Consider the following 19,022-nt stretch of genomic DNA (forward strand, 5'->3'; position numbering starts at 1 on the left):
TTACTCTGAAGCTTCCCCCGCCCACCCCCCCATCGCCGCCAGTGAAGGGGCTTCATAGTGTGTGGAAACTTTTCCTCCTTCACAGCTTCCTCCCCAAGGTGCAGTTTCCATCCCTATTCTTTTGTCTCTGTTTTTCTTTTTTTCTTTTGCCCTGCCCAGGTACGTGGGGAGTTTCCTGCCTTTTGGGAAGTCTGAGGTCTTCTGCCAGCGTTCAGTAGGTGTTCTGTAGGAGTTGTTCCACATGTAGATGTAGTTTTGATGTATTTGTGGGGAGGAAGGTGATCTCCATGTCTTACTCCTCCGCCATCTTGAAGGTGCCCCCTTACGTGCCCATTTTAAAATCAGTTGCAGGCAAGGAGAATGGCATTACCACGTTTGACTAGACTCATGCTGTCCAACAGAACTTTCTGTAGTGATGGAAATATTCTATATTTGTGCTGTTCAGTACAGTAGCCACTAACCACATATGGCAGTTTTTGAGCAATGAAAATGTGGCTAGTGCCAATGAGGAACTGAATATTTAAAATTAATTTAAATTCACCCATATATGGCTAGTGGATGCCATATTGGGCCACATAGGGCTAGATCAGTCATTTGAGACAGAATGGATGTTGGGTCGTCAACTATGACATTCAGTACATCTTTCAATAAAACAGTCAACAGGTGGTATATTTGTTTTTTAGAACTTCTAATTAGTGACCCACCAAGGAGGCTCTTTTGAAGACAAACCAACCAAATAAATAAAACAAGTGCACAGAGTTGCACGGGCTAACAGTAGCAGCATCTCCTAGGTGAAAGGGTAAGGTGGGAGATCGTGGTATGACAGCATGTGGCATGGTCCCACTGATAGTGGGGGTTGGATTGGGATATAATTGGCTACAAACTCTGCAGGTGAGAGACAGGCTGCTCTTCTCCATTAGGAAGCTGTTTTTTGTTTTTTGGTGTTTTTGTTTGTTTGTTTTTTGCAGTGTTGTAAATAGGGAATGACAACTCTTTTTAATATATAATGCCAAAGCCTGCCTGCCTACCTTGTAGGTTGTACAGCCAGGGAAATACATGGATGGCATCTGGGAGGATTTATACATCCAGTAAATCTTTATCAGTTACTTGCTATGCTCCACATAGTATTCTAGGTACTGAAAAGATAAAAAAGAAGACTAAGACTAGTAAGCAAGTTCCTGTTTTAATGGAACTTAGTTGTTACAGACAAATAACTAATATATTTCAAATTGTGGTAAGTGTTAAGAAGAAAAAAAGCAAGATAATAGGTAGAGTGAAGAAAATAGCCTTAACAAATGCCTAGATCTGTGACTGTCTTGTCAAAAGCTCGGAGGTTTTAAGTTTTTCTTCTGAGAAAAGAACATTTGGTTTTATAGGCTTATTTAATTTAACAGCAAAGAAAAAAAAAGTCTCTGGATTACCTATTTGCCACAAGAAAGGAAAATTAAATTAGTTCCTGAGAATAGTTTCCCGATTGAAAATTAAATTTTGCCTGAGGTGTTATAGTGAGCCTGGCATAGCCTGATAATAGGATGAAATTTATTTCTATTTTGATCATGTTCTTCTGTATCCTTTGCCTTATCTGGAGAACTTTGGCTACCTTAAGTCAACTTCTGGGCTCCAGCTCTCTCAACCATAAAATGACATTTTAATAATAATAATTAATTATATGGATTCTGGAAAGATTAGCTATTATCAGAATAATTATGAAATGCTTTATAAAGTTGTAGGCCAAAGGAAACATTAAGCATTCTTCATTAAATTTGAGCAAGTCATTTAACCTCTCTGGGTCTTAGTTTTTTCTTAGTTTTTTCATTTAACCTCTCTGGGTCTTAGTGGTGAAACGAAGTAGTTGTATTGTCAAGCATCTTAGGAAACAGATCCTCTCTTTCAGTGCTGTTGGAAATAGGAATTAGTATAACTTTTCTGGAGAGCCAATTTGCAGAATAATTTCAAGTTCTTTAAAACGTGCAAACCTTTTTGCCCCAAGGAACAGAATTCGAAGAAGTGTTCACAGGTGCATGTTTAAAGATGTTTATCATACTGTTGTTTATAACGGCAAGAAGACAGTAAATGGATGTTGAACAGTCGGCATTTGGTTCAGTTATGGTGCATTCCCTGTGAAATGCTATGCAGCTACGAAAGATGATAGCATTAATAGATATTAATGGAATTGGAAAGAAGGTCACCATGTACTAGCATTTGTGGTAATCTGCCTCTTCACTTTGGCCTACTGCAGTCAAGAGTAGTAATTATGGTTACTTAGAAAAAATCTAGCAATAGTGGCAGGTAATTATTGGGCACTCCAATATCCTAGGCACTAGGATAAGCTTTATTCATATATTATCTCATTGAAGTTTCATATTAACCCTATTGAGTAGGAAGAGTTTGGTACCCAATTTTGCAGATGAAGGAACCAAGGCTCATAGGAATAAGGTACCTTGTCCAAGTCTTTAAATGCAGAAGTAGCAAAGTCAGAATTTGTAACCTAGTCATTTGACTGCAGAGCCTACGTTCTGCAACCATGGGCTAGATTGCCTCTCTGTAAACCGTCTTTAGGTTCTAGATAGGGTAGCTATCACAGGTATATTGTGGAAACTCCTTCACATCCTTTCCTGTAACTGCACTCTTATTTGAGAGTACTTTGGTCCGAGTATGTGGCAGAGGAAGGAGTGGTCTACTCTTTAATACAGAGGTCAGCAGACCACGGCCAGTGAGCCAAATCAGCCTGCTGCCTGTTTTTGTAAATCACGTGTTATTGCAACCCAGCCATGTTTATTCATTTATGTATCGTCTGTGGCTGTTTTTGCACTGCAAGGGCAGAAATGAGTGTTTCAACAGAGACCATATGGCCATTTGTATCATCTTGTCCTTTACAGAGAAGGTTTGCTGATAGAAATCCGGAAGGACGTGTGCCCTATTACAGTGACCATTTTTCTTTCCCTAAAGAGAGAAACTTAAAAGACAAAACAACCCTAGGGACTCCCCTGGTGGTGCAGTGGTTAAGAATCTGCCTGCCAGTGCAGGGGACACGGGTTCAAGCCCTGGTCCGGGAAGACACCACATGCCACAGAGCAACTAAGCCCGTGCACCACAACTACTGAGCCTGCGCTCTAGAGCCCGCGAGCCACAGCTACTGAAGCCCACGCGCCTAGAGCCCGTGCTCCTCAACAAGAGAAGCCACCGCAATGAGAAGCCCACCCACCTCAACGAAGAGTAGCCCCCGCTCGCCACAACTAGAGAAAGCCTGCATGCAGCAACGAAGACCCAACACAGCCAAAAAAAAAAGACAAAACAACCCAGTTTTAGGGCTACTATCCTACACAGGCCACAGGGATACAGGTAGTTGTAGGGTTTTCCGAGGCGGTGAACAAGAGCAGTCTATTTCAGGACAACTGAAGGCCCTCTGTGCGCGGCTGACTAGCATCCTCTAACTGGGTCTTCGTTGCCTTGAAACTCTGCCTGCTGCTGCTGCTCTGAGATGGAATGTGTATTCACAAATGAGGCGCTCCATTAGTCATGGTGCATTTCCTGGGCCCTGGAGACATGGGCATGACATCACCAAGGGCCAATTAAAAAAGGCTTCTCTGTCACACAAGCCCCTGAACCTCTTTAGAGGTCTGTATGGAGTGTGTGTTCTGTTCCTAGCCCTCAGGGTGTGAATTGAGACTGCCTTCCTCATCCAGCCATATTCTGGGTACAGAAGTCTAGCTTCCAGACCCGAGAGGCCAGGACAAGTTTGAAAATTTGCAGAGCTGGAGGCAGATTCCCATTTAGTATTTTTTTCTAGGGCTCAGGTTTTTATTCCCAGTTTTCCACTCTTAATGACGTTGTTACTTTATGCGGGGAAGGGAGGGTGGTGAAAGATGCAGTCTGTGTTAGGTAAAAGACACTTGGCAGTTAGAATTTCTGGATAAGTATAGGTTGGTAACAACAAAATCAGAAGCATATTTTGCCATTTTGTTACATGGCTTTTGTGTGTAGCTTAACATCATAAAACAACATCTTTTCTTTTTTTTTTTTTTTTTTTTTTTTGCGGTACGCGGGCCTCTCACTGTTGTGGCCTCTCCCGTTGCGGAGCGCAGGCTCCGGACGCACAGGCTCAGCGGCCATGGCTCACGGGCCCAGCCGCTCCGCGGCATGTGGGATCTTCCCGGACCGGGGCACGAACCCGCGTCCCCTGCATCTTCCCCTCTCACCCACTGCACCACCAGGGAAGCCCAACATCTTTTAACAGTAAAGGCTCCTAGCAAAATTAGTGTGGCTTAGAATAGGGCAATTACCAAAGGAACTTTACTAAGGGGGATTAGTCACTCATTAAATCTTTTATCTTCAGGAAGAAAAGAAACTTTTTTTTTTTCAATTCTTTTTTCTTAGAATTTAAGCGTTTTAGGTATACCCCATGCCATACCCCCTCTTCCTAATTTATATATGTATTTATTTATGAAAATGACTTGTGGAATTTAGTTTCAGAGATAACCGTTCTATGTACCAGAAAGTTTATTGAAAGACTTGTTTTCTAATTGGTAATAGCTCAGTCTCTTGCTAACAAGCCATAATTGTAAAATTCCCTCTTTAAAAGTTATTCAAGGAAACAGGCTCAGGACTCAACATGAGATTACACTGGACAGACTTTTATAGTTTAATCCAGGGATTGAACCCAAAACTTGTGTTTTCCAGTCTTCACAGGCAATCTACGGTTGATTGAGAATGATTCCTTTAGTATTTTTTCATGTTTGAATTCTTTTTAATGAAGTCTAAGAGAAGTTATGAGACACAGCCATTTTTGTGAGTATTATGTTATCTGTGGCTACCCTAAACCACAGAGGATGCCACCCCTACAGCTTAAAAAGAATCCTTGTTGTTTCTGCAAAGATAAAGATGATTATTATTTTTTTTAATTGTAGAGGCTTTTATTTTAAGAATCACTTGAAAGCGTATGAATTTATTCCTATTTCCTAAGAAGATATATACCAGTAATTAAAGGAATTTCCTCTAGAACTGTGCAATATACTATAAAAGAGGGCACCTTTTAGCATTTCAGAGATTCCCCCCCCTTAAAGATCTCTATGCAGTTTAAAACATTAATTATTAAAATTTCTAAACATCTCTGGTATTTTTAATGGTATATGTGTGTGTGTGTGTGTGTGTGTGTGTCTATATTTAGATTTTATAGGTGAGGAAACTGAAGTACAGAAAGATTGAATCTTCTACCTTGTGTCATTCATAGAAGCAGATATTGAATGCATAAATCATTCTTACCAAAACCCTTAAGAGGATATTCCTCTGTGTCTTTACATAAAATTGTTCTTGTTTTCCTTTGCTAGCTTCCAAGCTTTGCCTCGTTAACAACAAATTTTGTATTCCACAGCCCTTTTGACAGAGACAAAAGAGCAGGTTAGCCTGGGCAGACTGGAGCAAGCCTGGAGAGGGGCCAGTTACCACAGGCATAAGGGTGTGGGGCTGGGGCTCTGGGAGATCTCCTCCTGCCTTACTCTTGGCAGAGGACTTAATTCTCCTCAACCCCATCCCCCAATTTCTCACACCTGAACTAATATTTTGCCACCTCTCAGAGGGTTGTCATGAACGCTAATGAGTTTAACGCCGAAAAAATGCTTCAAGCCTTTTGGAAAAAAGGTCTGTCTTATATAAGTACACAATTAGTATTGGCCACAGCACCGGTCACAAGCCTCTTGAGTGGCCAGTAGGCACCCTTGGATGAAGTTAACCAGATGCTTGTTTTGGTGAGGACAGACTCTGGAATGAGGTCTGCTGCTGCCTTGAGAGGACACGTCTGGTTTGAAACGCTGAAAGCCAGGTGATCCTTTTAGCAGCTACGCAGTAACGTCTCTTCACTGCTTCTGTTTCCTGCTAATTTGGGGAGCAGCCGATGCCTCCCTCAGAATCCCTCCCAGAGTGTTGGCATGCCGTGCTGATCTTCTCGCTAAGCCCTAAACTTTTCCCGCAGAAGAAAAGTCTCGAAAGGCTAGTCCAGAATATGATAGCGAGAAGTTGTGAGAGATAGTCTGATTGGTTTATGAAAAGGTAAGGATGAGTCATGTCACTCCTAGAGGCACTGGCATCCATTTATTACACCAAAGCAAACACTGAAAGAAGGAAGCCTTTAGTCTCATTAAGGAACCCAGACAAAAATCCCACTTAATCCATCTTGCTTTTCCTTTTCCTCTAACTCAGCGGGTGTGCAGGTGTAGGGCAGCTTGGCAGAAGCTTTGAACATTTGGAAAACCGAGTCATTACTGAAAGTCACTGACACACACTTCCCCTGGAATGCCGCTGATGTCATGGAAAACTGGGACCTTAGCAGTAACCCCTAACAACCAGAGCTACAGTAAACAGTAAATGTTACCTCCACCAAAGCATTGGTTTTTAAAGAGTTTTAACAGGCTAGGGCCTGCCAGCCACAACTCATAAAAATGTTCTTATAATTTTACCCTGCTCTCTAAAAGCACTGGATAACTGCTGAGGTTTCTCTGCCACTCGGGTATGCAAAGCCAAATTCACGTCAGTTTCAAGGTTCACTATTCAGAATTTACGGCACTTCTTTTCCATTCCTCTTCATACCCCCTGCCATGCTCACAGGATTAGGCCTGGGAAATGTAACACTTTTTCAAAGAAGTCTCTTGTTCTTACTGAGTTGCCTCCATTTCTGGTGATGGGGTGAATCTGTGTGCTAGGTTTTGCCCAGTGTTTTATTAGCCTAGCTGTTAACCCAGTCTGGTTAATTTGTAGCCCTTGATCAATAGGTTATATTCCAACCAATTTGAAATAGTTGGGCAAAGTTACACCCTGTAGTTCAAACACTGAACTAGGTGCATAGCAGGAGAACAAGCAACACGTGCTGTCATATAGAGTTGTTGAGAATGGTTGCTGTCAACAGTTTAAGAAAGGAAAAGAAGACACAGAAACCAAGAGATCGGGAGGAATTTTCTCCCATGATTGGCTTTTTTTTTTTTTTTAGGAGAGAGGTTAGAGGAATATTACTATGTAAACCAAACCCAGCATGGCTTCTTTTAGACCTGTCCACAAGGTGGGAAGAAGCAGAATGCTTGTGCAAGGTATTGTCAAGGTGACCATATAACTTACCGTCCAAACTGGATACTTTGGAGAGTGAAGGGGCTCTACTAATAATTACTCTGGCACAATGGGAATAAAGCTGGACTGTCCCAAGCAAAGCAGGAATATGGTCACCTCCATCACTGTGCTAAGACCCACCCAGCCCAAGCCCTTTGAGGAGGCAGTCTTCACAATGCCAGAGAGAGTGGACCCATTCATGCAACCTGGGTTGTCTCAGTTCCAAGAAAACAAGTCCACTCTTAGAATTAGTGGCCTAGATAGGGAACTCTTACTGCAAGATTTGCCCTTAGTTAAAACCTCAAGTAGAGTAAACTTGAACTCATAGTCTTTATTTACCCAGTTTTGAATATGACTTTTATTGCCATAGACCAGTGGTTCTTAAAATGTGATGAGATACCCGAGGGTCCCCAGAGATCCTTTCAAGGGATCTGTGAGGGTGAACTTTTTCCATCATAATATTAAGGCATTATTTGCCTTTTCCATTCTCATTTTCTCACACGTGTACAGTGGAGTTTTCTAGAGGACATGTGAAGTATGATATTTTAATGAAGAGCCAGATTAATGAAGAACCAGATATTGGAATGTATCAAGCCAGACATTAAAGAGATTGGCAAGACTGTAAAACAGTGGCACTTGTCTCACTAAATTTTTTCATTTTAGAAAATGCAACTATTTTTCATAAAAATACATTATTTGTGTTGAGGTTATAGGTTTATTAGTGTTACTTTTAAACAAATCAACAAATACTTAAAAATTATTCAGTTTTCATTTCTTTTTTTTAGTTTTTTAAAATTTTATTGAAGCATAGTTGATTTACAGTGTTGTTTTAATTTCTTCTATACAGCAAAGTGAGTCTTTTTCATATTCTTTTCCATTATGGTTTGTCACAGAATATTGAATATAGTTCCCTGTGCTATACAGTAGGACCTTGTTGTTTATCCATACTATATATAATAATTTGCCGCTGCTAATCCCAAACTAGAGATTATCATACTAAGCAAAGTAAATCAGAAAGAGAAAGACAAATACCATATGATATCAGTTATATATGGAATCCAAAATACGATGCAAATCAACATATCTAGGAAACAAAAACAGACTCACAGATATAGATAAGAGACTTGTGGTTGCCAAGGAGGGATGGGGTAGGGGAAGGAAGGAATGGGAGTTTGGGATCATCAGTTTTAACTTCTGATATGGTCAACATATCCCTCATAAATAAAAGCTCTCTGAGTCCTTAACAGTTTTTAAGAGTATAAATTGGTCCCAGGTGGGAAAGGTTTGAGAACTGCTGCTCTAGACCTTTCTCTCTCCTGAAGGAACATGCTGGTAAATTGAGGTGATAAATTCCCTGTGAGAGAGGCCATCTTTATTCATTATCTCATCTACTACAGCACCCAACAGAATGCCTTGCCCACAGTTAGTGCTCTTTATAAATATGCATAGATGAGCTCCTGTGACAGCTCTGAAAAGTTACCACGTTCTCTCATGTTTGGGTGTTACATTAACATTACTGTTTTTTTTAAATTGAGGTATAGTTGATGTACACTGTTGCGTGTTTGGGGTTTTTTTGTGTGTCTTTGTCTTTTGATATTTAATGTGTTCTAGTACTTTTTGTTAAATAGTATTATTGATATTTTGACATAACAATAATGATGTCATTTTTTTCCTTCCGAAGTCTTATGTAACAGATCAAATTCTCATATGAAACAAGAATGTTAGATTTAAAAAAAAAAACATGAAGAATAATACAAGAACTCATTACTTTTATTTTTTTAACCTACCAATTCTTCTTTATCCTCATCTCAGGTGTCACCTTCTTCAATTAGCCTTCCTGGAACTTCCCAGGCTGGCCCGGTACCCCTCCCATGTGCTTTCTAAGTAAACTTTATTACTGGAAGTACTACTCTGGTCATGCCATTGACATTTTGGTTTCCCCCAGTTAACTTTGCATGCCTTTATGTCAGAAGTACTGTCTTTAATTTCCTATTCCCAGAATTGAATAGTACTTGGTAAAGGGTAAGCACTAGAGAATCTGTTAAATGAAAATGTATAGAAGGAAGGAAAAGTTAGCTAATTTAACTAGTTAGTGAAGTGTCCAGTGCCCCACCCCCCTTCCCAAAATAGAGGGTATTTATTGCATCTTTAAAATATCACAAACAGGTCTTAGGAATTATCCAACATCTTGTTTCCATAGCTGGACAACTTTTAGATCTTATTCATCAGCCTGCTGAACTATTCCTTTTTAAAAGACATAGATATCATTCCCCCAATTTTTCTGATATTTTTAACTATTGTGACTTGCTAAATCAAAGCAGCTGAATTTGACGCAAGCTCAATATAGTCTTCCTTCAAGAATTAACTCATCTTTCTGGGTTTGAGATACCCTGTGGATGTTTTTTCCACCCAGGACATTTTAGAGTTCAATGAGAGACCTATTCTGAATGAGGATATTGATGGGGAGGTGAGCACACATAGACTTCACCTTGTAACAACCCCCAGTGTAACACCCTTGCTCATGTTCTTTACACAACTACAGATAGTGCCCATCGTGGCCAGTCCTTTGTTTCCCCACCTAATGTCAACCCAGAGCCTCTTCTTTTTCCTTCCAAGGTGACTGAGATCTACATTGATGTGACTGAAGTCCCTCCACAGGGTTCCTCTGGGGCCCTTCACAGTAACTATGCATCCCTTCAGGGTGATGTCGACATTTCCAGAATGTCGACAGTCTGATTGTTGAGATCTGGCTTCATTCTTGCAGTAGATGCAGCAAAGGGCGGTGAGGTATTTTTGTTTTCATTTTTTAATGTCATATTTTAACATGATTTCCATAGTACTGAAAAGAAAATTTTTAGTGGAATAAACCACAATTTGAGATTGCTTTATTATGACCTTACGTATAAACCATTATACAGTGGGCCCTGCATATCCGTGGATGTGGAACCTGTGGATACGGAGAGACGACTGTACTGGGGCATTTTATGTAGGGGACTTGCGCATCCGAGGATTTTGCTGTCTATGCGGGGTGTCCTAGAACCAATCCCTTGTGGATGCCAAGGGGCCATATTTCCACCTCTCTCCCCACACTCATAAACTCCTTTTCAGAGTAGGAATCTTTTAAGCCCTTAAAGGTTGGTTACCTTTTTCTGAGAATGTGATATTTCTCAATGTCAGAAATTATTTCTTTTGGCAAAAAGGGAAAAATTCCATTATATATATATATGTATATATATATATATATATACACACATACACATACATGCATACCACATCTTCTATATCCACTCATCTGTTTGATGGACACTTAGGTTGCTTGCATATCTTGGCAATTGTAAATAATGCTACTATGAACATTGAGGTGCATGTATTTTTTCGAATTAGTGGGATTTTTGTTTGTTTGTTTGTTTTGTTTTGTTTTCAGATATATACCCAGGAGTGGAATTGCTGGGTCATATGGTAGTTCTATTTTTAGTTTTTTGAGAAACTTCCATTCTGTTTTCCACAGTGGCTACACCAATTTACATTCCCACCAACAGTATACGAGGGTTCCCTTTTCTCTGCATCCTCACCAACGTTTGTTCCTTGTGTTCTTTTTGATGATGGCCATTCTTACTGTTGTGAGGGATAACTCATTGTGGTTTTGATTTGCATTGCCCTGATGATTAACAGTGTTGACCATCTTTTCACGTGCCTCTTGGCCCCCTGCATTTCCTCTTCGGAAAAATGTCTATTCAGGTCTTCTGCCCATTTTTAAATTGGGTTGTATGGGTTGTTTTTTTTTATATTGAGTTGTGTGAGCTGTTTATATATGTTGGATATTAATCCCTTATCAGTCATATCATTTGCAAATATTTTCTCCCATTCAGTAGGTTCTTTTTGTTTTGTTGATGGTTTCCTTTGTTGTGCAAAAGCTTTTAAGTTTAATTAGGTCCCATTTGTTTCTTTTTTTGGATCTGTCTCCTAAAACAAAGGAAATAAAAGCATTCTGCTTGGTTTTAGGTTGAGTCTTTTCTCTGAGTGCTGTGAGTTATATGAGTCTCCAAAGTCTCTTTTCCTTAAGACCTAACACTTTGGATAATTATTTACCAAACTTATGTGTGAATTTTTGATCAGGAAACAGAGAGAGAATACGTCACAATTCTTACCAAGTCCTCATTTAAAAAGGGTTCGGTGGGGGAATAGTAGTATTTTGCCTGAGATAGAGTCCTAAAGGAACACTGATTTTTTTGGACAGGGCACTGGCTGGATGGGAATGGGAGAGATGGATATTTGTCCTGACTTTGCTACTCTCTAAATATTAGTATGATTTCAGCAGATCACCTTACTTCCCTTTGCTACTCTTAAGTTTCCCCATCTGTAAAATCAGGCTGGATTAGAAGGTCTCAAAGGCCCCTTGCAGATCATCTAATTCTATAGTTTGTTTTGTACTCCGTCAGGATTTCATGTTCTTGACGTTCTTAGCTGACAAGTAAGGTGTGGGAGGCTATGACAGTCTTGAGTAACCAAAATGGATTTTGTCTACCGGTATGCGCTAATCCCCAAAAGAAGAAGAAAATGCAAATGAGCCAGGGGCTGAACACGAAAATGGTGACAGTAAGGAGAACATTGAAGCAGACAGCTGAAAGCTTCATTTCCTGGCCCGTCTGCCATGAGAAAGGCTGAGACTGCCAAAGCCTCCAGGCAATCAAGGCCAGAACTTTGGCTCACTCTTATTTTGAACTACCCCCATACCACACACACAAACCACACAGGAAAATTGTCGCTCTCCCTTCATATTTGTGCATTTTGGCTGCACTCCTATTTTATGCCAAGTCTTCGCCTAATCCCCTTCCTTCCAGCTGTCACTATATTCTGCCTGTTGCTTTCCGGGCTTTGGAAAGCAGCTGCAATTTTCAGTGGAGGCCCAGGGGTGGTGGCCTTGGCGGTGGGGCGTTGTTAGGATGTGTGGACTCCGTCCGAACCGGCAGTCACTTTTACCTGGGTTATAGGCAGTTTGAGGAGTGTTCTCACTCTCCTTCCTTGGCAAATGTCAGAACTGATGGCTTTAATTTTTTTCCCTCTCCTCCCTCTTTGGGGAGTTTTTCCCCGCTCTACATTCCTCAGCCTTTTAGTCTGAGAGCGTCCTGTGGAAGATTTGGTTTGTCTTAGGTTCTTTTGCCAGGCTGCTCATCTTCTTCTGTTTTTTCTTTTTTCCACATAAAACGTATTTATCTATTGGGAGAGCTTAAGATGGATAACCAGAGCTTACAAGCCTAGAAACTTGACCCCTTCTCATCTCTGACAGTATATCCCAAGCCATTAGGTCTCCCAAGGCCCAGAGAGCTCTTGGTCATTCGCTGTCCATCCAGCCTCTAGTTGGAGAGCTAGCTTTGGTGTCCTTTCACCTCTGGCTTGTGAGGTTTTCCCATGGAGCTTGTCTGCATACATCTCGTATTGGCTCTTAGTGATGGTAACCGAACAAAGAGACACTTGGTTCTCATCATATTAGAAAGCTGAGCAAGAATCAGGAAATCTGCTTGAAGAATCTTGGCTGAATATAAGGAGAAGCCATGTTATTATGAAGGTTTTACATCATTCCAGTGTGCACAGACTGACCTTTCTGGCCTGAATATTGAAAGCAGAACAAAACTTCCACCCAGTCATTGTTTTTGGCTGATGAAGAGAGCCTTTTTAGGTACAGTGGGCTGTTCTCTGCTCCTCTTTCTGGAAACTGCATCAACTGTCTTGCCTTCTACCTAGCAGTGCCAACCCACACTCCTGTTTTCCTTTGGTTTTTAAAATAAATTTATTTATTTATCTGTATTTGTTTTAGGCTGCATTGGGTCTTCGTTGCTGCACGCGGGCTTTCTCTAGTTGCAGTGAGCGGGGGCTACTCTTCGTTGCGGTGCGCGGGCTTCTCATTGCGGTGGCTTCTCTTGTTGCAGAGCACGGGCTCTAGGCACGCGGGCTTCAGTAGTTGTGGCACGACACACTCCTGTTTATATAAGAGGAACCTCACATAGTTCTGAGAGCCTGGTGAAAAAAAACTCAAAGTGCGTCTGTGTTTGGGTTTGTCTGATGGTTTCTCCTATCTGTATGAATTTTGTATTTTATTTCAAAGAATTTAAATTTTAATTGATGTTAAATTCAAATAGGCAAGTCTATTTGATTAAATTCTTTGGTGATAGGATCCTGTTTAACTTTATAGGTACTATATAAAGTCTTTTTATTCATGTTGGGAATATAATACTACAAAGCCGTTTTTTTCTTTCAATTCTGCCTGTTTTATCTCAATCCTGGACTTACTTGGCTATATAGTTTCTAATGCCCAGTTAACCCTTCTGTCACTCATCCTTTCTCCCAGTCCCCTTTTTTGCGTTGTCTATAATTCATAGAATCATAGTTTGATAAAGCATTAGTACTGGAAGGGTCCTTAGATGTTAACTACGCAAGCTTCATTTTATAGATGAAAAAAGAGCCTACAGAAGTAACAGGATTAGGCCAAGGTCACATACCTGCCAGAGCTTAGGCTCACAAGTGTTTTTCCACTATACTACTCCAGACTCCATGTGTCAGGAATTTTCCAAAGCACTAGACTAATAATAGCTACTTCAACAGGCAGGAAGTGCATCTTACTGGAAAGGGCAGAGGTTTTGGAGCCAGAGAGATTTGGGTTTGAATATATTGTTCTGCCGTCTACTGGCAGGGTAAATTGGGCAAGTAACTAAAGGTTTTAGGGACTCTGTTTCTTCCTCTGTAATATGGGAATAATAATAACAATACTTTAGGGTTATTATGAGTATTGTACTACATGATCTGTATAATGTGCCTGTTATACATATTGTGTTCAACAAATTATTATTATTATAAAAAATCTGATCATAGGAAATATTATCTCATATATATAAATAATAATTTTAAATAGGTATTTTATAATTAGCTATTCTGAGCCGTTCTTGTTCAATAGTATTCTCCTAAATTTAGCAGTAAAATATGAATGGAGTGAGTTGTCCGGAAATGAATTCCTGAAAGTTATTTATACCATGACAGTGATTCATGCATTTCCCTTTTCTTTATAGCTTTCATCTGTACTTAGCTACAGTGTATCTTGTCCAAAAATTTTTGTACATGTTGAACTCACCCTAGGAAGACATCTGGAGTATACTTAGGTTTGGCCCCTGGTTTTCATTTAGCTAAACACTAGGATATAAATCTAGAATATAATCTACATAGAATGTTAAATTCATATTTTTGAGAAGCTTGAGATATTTCGCGTTATTCTGAAACTCTTTGTGTGATGAACAGCTTCGATGTGAAATTATATGTACCTGTTTGGAGTATAGGTTGAACCTATCTTGTGTTCATCATAAAAGGGCCCAAGATTGTTCTGTTAAAAGGAAGTAGAGGGTATCGGTTCGGCCGCCGAGGTGCCGTCCCACCGCTCAGCCCGCTCCATGGCGGGCCCGGAGGAGCTGCGGCTTTCCCCGCAGCCGCCGCCCTCCTCTGCCTCGTCTTCAGACGCGTCTTCAGCATCTTCCCCCGGCACCCCGGGGGGTTTGGGCTGGCCGGTTCCAAACAGGAACAGCGGCCGGCCGGTGGACCCGCTGGAGGAGGTGGAGCTGCAGATCGGAGACAAGATGGCGAGGGTGCTACCGCAGTTTCTGTCTCTGCTGAGCAGGCTGGTTCCAAGCGAGCGCGTAGAATGCAGTGCGGATGTGTAACTTGAGGGTCTGTTCTTTGGTCTGTACGTTTTCACGGCCTGCCGCGTTCACAGGCAGCATTTTCATTAACCAAATTTCTTGAAGCTGCATCTGCAGTATCAGCTCTAGTGGAAGAGCTTGCCTTCAAATGTACAGAAAATGCACGTTTCCTTAAAGCATGGCGGGACCTCTTGAAAGAAGGCTATGATTCCTTGAAACCTGACAACTGATTTGACTGTAATAATCCATACCACCTCATTTATTATCCTATCCACACATGTACCGTGTGGATAGGATAATCACCAGCAGTTCTGTATACAGAAGATGAAATTTTTCTTGGTTTTCTCCATTTTGTGAAAACAATATTATGTTATTTTTTATGCTGGCCCGTTTATCTTTAAACACTTCCTGTTCTCTAAACTTTCAAAGACTCTTCTATGAAAGTTAATTTAATCAGTAGATAATGTTAATAATGCCACAGTGCTACCAGTAGCAAACTAGGTGGACCATTATTCTCTTCAGTTTGCAAGAAGATAACAAAAATGGCAGAGTGTGAAGTCAAGCTTTATTATATGGACCAATGTTAGATTCAGCTCCATTAGGCTAAGTTCCCTAGAACCAACGATTGTGTCTTATTACTTACATATTTCCAGCAGCTAGAAGTCTGTTACACAACAGTCACTAAATGTTTGATGAATAAGAGTTCACAACGTAATTAAAAGCTATTTTTTCTTCCTGTTTTTAGCATGAAGATTATAATTGTTTCTCGAAAAGATATTTGAGTCAGAACCTCATTGACCTGAAGGAAAATGTTATCTTTTTTTTTTTTTTTTTTTTTTTTTTTTTTTTTTTTTTTTTGCGGGGCTCTGGGCTCTCCCTTTTTGCGGAGCACAGGCTCCGGACGCGCAGGCACAGCGACCATGGCTTATGGGCCCAGCCGCTCCGTGGCATGTGGGATCTTCCTGGACCGGGGCACAAACCCGTGTCCCCTGCATCAGCAGACTGATGTATGTCATCAGTGATTTGATGTGATCATCAAATCACATATATGTCAGTGATTGAACCAACTAATTCTCTTGCTGTGTAACTTCTGGACGCCTCTGATACAGTATCTTACTTCTTTGTAGGTAAGGAGGTATGTAGAGAACTATATTCCCAAGTCCCACAATGGGCCTGTGAAAGGGGACACATGGATGGGCAAAGGATAGTTTTGTTTAGCATATTAGGTCATTGTTCCTGATTAATTTTTTTAAGTTAAGGATAACACATATGGTGTGTTCCTATACCAAAGAGATGCTTATTTGCAAAGGATAGTTTTGTTTAGCATATTAGGTCATGGTTCTTGATTAATTTTTTTAAGTTAAGGATAACACATATGGTGTGTTCCTATACCAAAGAGATGCTTATTTTTATATTAGAAAACTGTTTTTCTTATGTGTCATGAAAATTGCAATTTTTAAAATGTACAAAAATAAACTTTTGTTCAAACCCCAAAAAAAAAAAAAAAAAAAAAAGGAAGTAGAACTACTTGTTGAACCCAGTAGCATGGGGAGGAGGAATGAGTTAGGAAACAAAAACTAAGATTGAATTAGCGAAGGCCAGAAGCAACAAAAGAAAGTTTGGAAGCTTCAGAAGGAGTGATTCAGGGGAATTTCAGTTGTGGGCCTCTCAGATTGCATAGATGTCGTTGGCTGACTGGAATGCACTTAAGCTTAAAGTGGATGGAAGGACCTTGAGAAACTAGACAGAAAGAATTTTGCTTCTCTAATAAAGAGAAGGCTTGGGAGAAAGAGCTTTGGCTTAGATTTTAGACAGAAGTTAAGTGCAACTAGAAAGAGGTACTATGTGCTTTCCTCCATATGGAACCCTTAATTGCCAAGTCACTTTCAAGTTCATGTAATTTGGTCCATAACTATGGTTAGATACATAGACTTTTCTTTCCTTGGTCGCTTTTTCAGTAAGGTGAAAGTTAAAGAGTGCAGCAGTGGTGGAGAGTGGAATGGATATTCCTTGTGCCTGTTTCTACCCACTGTTATTTATTAGGTTAAGAGCCTTAGGCCAGCAGTTTCTTAAAGATAAAAGTAGGCGTGAGTTTGGAGGAATATTGGATAATTGAATATGACCAGGAAGTAGAAGGTGCTATTTTGCTATATTTTGGGTTCATCCAGATGGGATCAAACCAGAGGAATCTGGCAAGCATTGAGACTCACCACTTAGAACCACACTGAAATAGTTGTGGTAGCAAAAGAATTTCTCCAGGAGACTTATTCCACTTGAGGCATAACAGCCAGAGATTCCTGGCCCTTGAGGGGAGAGTGCCAAAGCTGATAAATTTTAGAACAATCAACTGAAGTCTATAAACTCAGGAGAAGTAGTTCAATTAGATGGTACGGGGACTAAATTGTTTCCATAATTTTCACACAGAAGACATACTATGAGTAAATGTGTCCTATAATCCACTGTTTAGAATTAGCTCCTCCCTAATATTATGTCCTTTCCTTGAGATTTAATATATTGCAGTTTAATAAATGAGAAGATTATAAAAGAATTTAGCTTTAAGAACTTGTGTTTGACTTCTTCTGTATTCGTGAAATTCTGACATATTAACCTTACCATTTTTTAAGACTTTCTAGAAGAGTTCTTTGTGACCTAAAATTTACCTTCCTGTTTAATCATTCTCTGAGGCTTTTTATACGCTGGCAAAATTAACTATACTTCATCATCATCAGTATTGCTTATCCCTTGTCATCTGACATCTATCCCTGTATTGTCCAATTGTATCCCCTTCAATTGCCCAGTCCACTGACTTACATACATTAGGTTTTCATTAAATATGTTTTATTTAATGGTGAATGAGGAAGTACTTTATATTTTAAACAACTGACTATTGTGGAGAAAGACAACACAACAGGAGGGAATTACTGTGACTAAAGAGTCAAACAGGAGACTAAAAATGGGAGCTTTAAAAATTTTTAACAGCTTTATTGAGTCATAATTGACATCCAATAAAGAGCACATATTTAATACAATTTGATAAGTTTTAACATATGTATACACCCATGAAGTCATCACCACAATCAAGATAATGAACATGTCCATCATCCCCAAATGTTTCTATGTAGCTGTTTTAATCCATCTCTCCCATCCTTTCCCACCTTACCCTCCTCAAGCAAACCACTCATCTGTTTTTGTCACTATAGATTAGTTTGCATTTTCTAGAGTCTTATATAAATAGAATCATACAGGGTAAACTCTCTTTGGTCTAGCTTTTTCACTCAGCTTAATTATTTTGAGATTCATCCATGGTGTTGCATCTATCATTATTTTATTGGTTTTTATTGTTAAGTAGTATTCCATTGTATGCATATAACACATTTTACTTATCCAGTCACCTATTCATGGATATTTTGGGTTCTTTCCAGTTTATGAATATTATAAATAAAGCTACTATGAACATTTGACTACAAGTCATTGAATAGAGGTATGCTTTCTTTTTTCATGGATAAATACCTGAGAGTAGAATGGCTAGGTTATGGGATGGTGCATGTTTAGCTTTGTAAGAAACAAACTGTCTTCCAAAGTGGCTGTACCCTTTTGCATTTCCCCAGCAATGAAGTAGAGTTCCTGTTGTTCCACATGCTTGCCGGCATTTAATAATGTTGGTGCTTTGTATCTTAGCCATTCTAATACATGTTTAGTGGTATCTCATTATTATTTTAATTTTCAAGTCCCTAATGACATATGAGGTTGAGCATCTTTTAAAATACTTATTTGTCATCTGTATGTCTTATTTGGTGAGATGTCTATTAAGATCTTTTACCCATTTTTAAATCAGATTGTTTAAGAGTTTTTAGAGTCCCTTGAGTCCCTTGTATATTTTGGATACAAGTCCTGTATCCAGTACGTGTTTTGCAAAGATTTTCTTTCAGTCTGTGGCTTGTCTTTTCATTCTCTTAACAGTGTCTTTTGCTGAGAAGTTTTTAATTTTAACGAAGTCCAGCTTGACAACTTTTTCTTTCATGGAGAGTGCTTTTGCTGTTATATCCAGAAACTCATGGCCACTCCCAAAGTCACCTAGCTTTTCTCCTATGTTATTGTCTAGAGTTTTATAGTTTTGTGTTTTGGTTTTTTTTTGCGGTACGTGGGCCTCTCACTGTTGTGGCCTCTCCCATTGCGGGGCACAGGCTCCGGACGCGCAGGCTCAGCGGCCATGGCTCACGGGCCTAGCTGCTTCGCGGCATGTGGGAT

General features: G+C 39.9%; 2 protein-coding genes and 1 pseudogene across 2 annotated transcripts in view; 2 read left to right on the forward strand and 1 right to left on the reverse strand.

The window, feature by feature from the left end:
- RAD51B (RAD51 paralog B) overlaps positions 1–19,022 on the forward strand; it is a 334,908-nt gene that overhangs the window by 293,247 nt on the left and 22,639 nt on the right. The window lies entirely within an intron of this gene.
- On the reverse strand, positions 9,311–9,848 carry LOC102988040 (60S ribosomal protein L9-like; annotated as a pseudogene).
- On the forward strand, positions 14,332–15,004 carry LOC102988319 (uncharacterized protein C4orf46 homolog). Its single transcript, XM_024116093.2, has 2 exons — positions 14,332–14,720; positions 14,849–15,004. Exons 1-2 carry the CDS (start codon positions 14,529–14,531, stop codon positions 15,002–15,004), a joined length of 348 nt encoding a protein of 115 aa, XP_023971861.1. The 5' UTR covers positions 14,332–14,528.

This window comes from Physeter macrocephalus, chromosome 11 (genome assembly GCF_002837175.3).
Source record: "Physeter macrocephalus isolate SW-GA chromosome 11, ASM283717v5, whole genome shotgun sequence".
NCBI classification, from domain to species: domain Eukaryota; kingdom Metazoa; phylum Chordata; class Mammalia; order Artiodactyla; family Physeteridae; genus Physeter; species Physeter macrocephalus.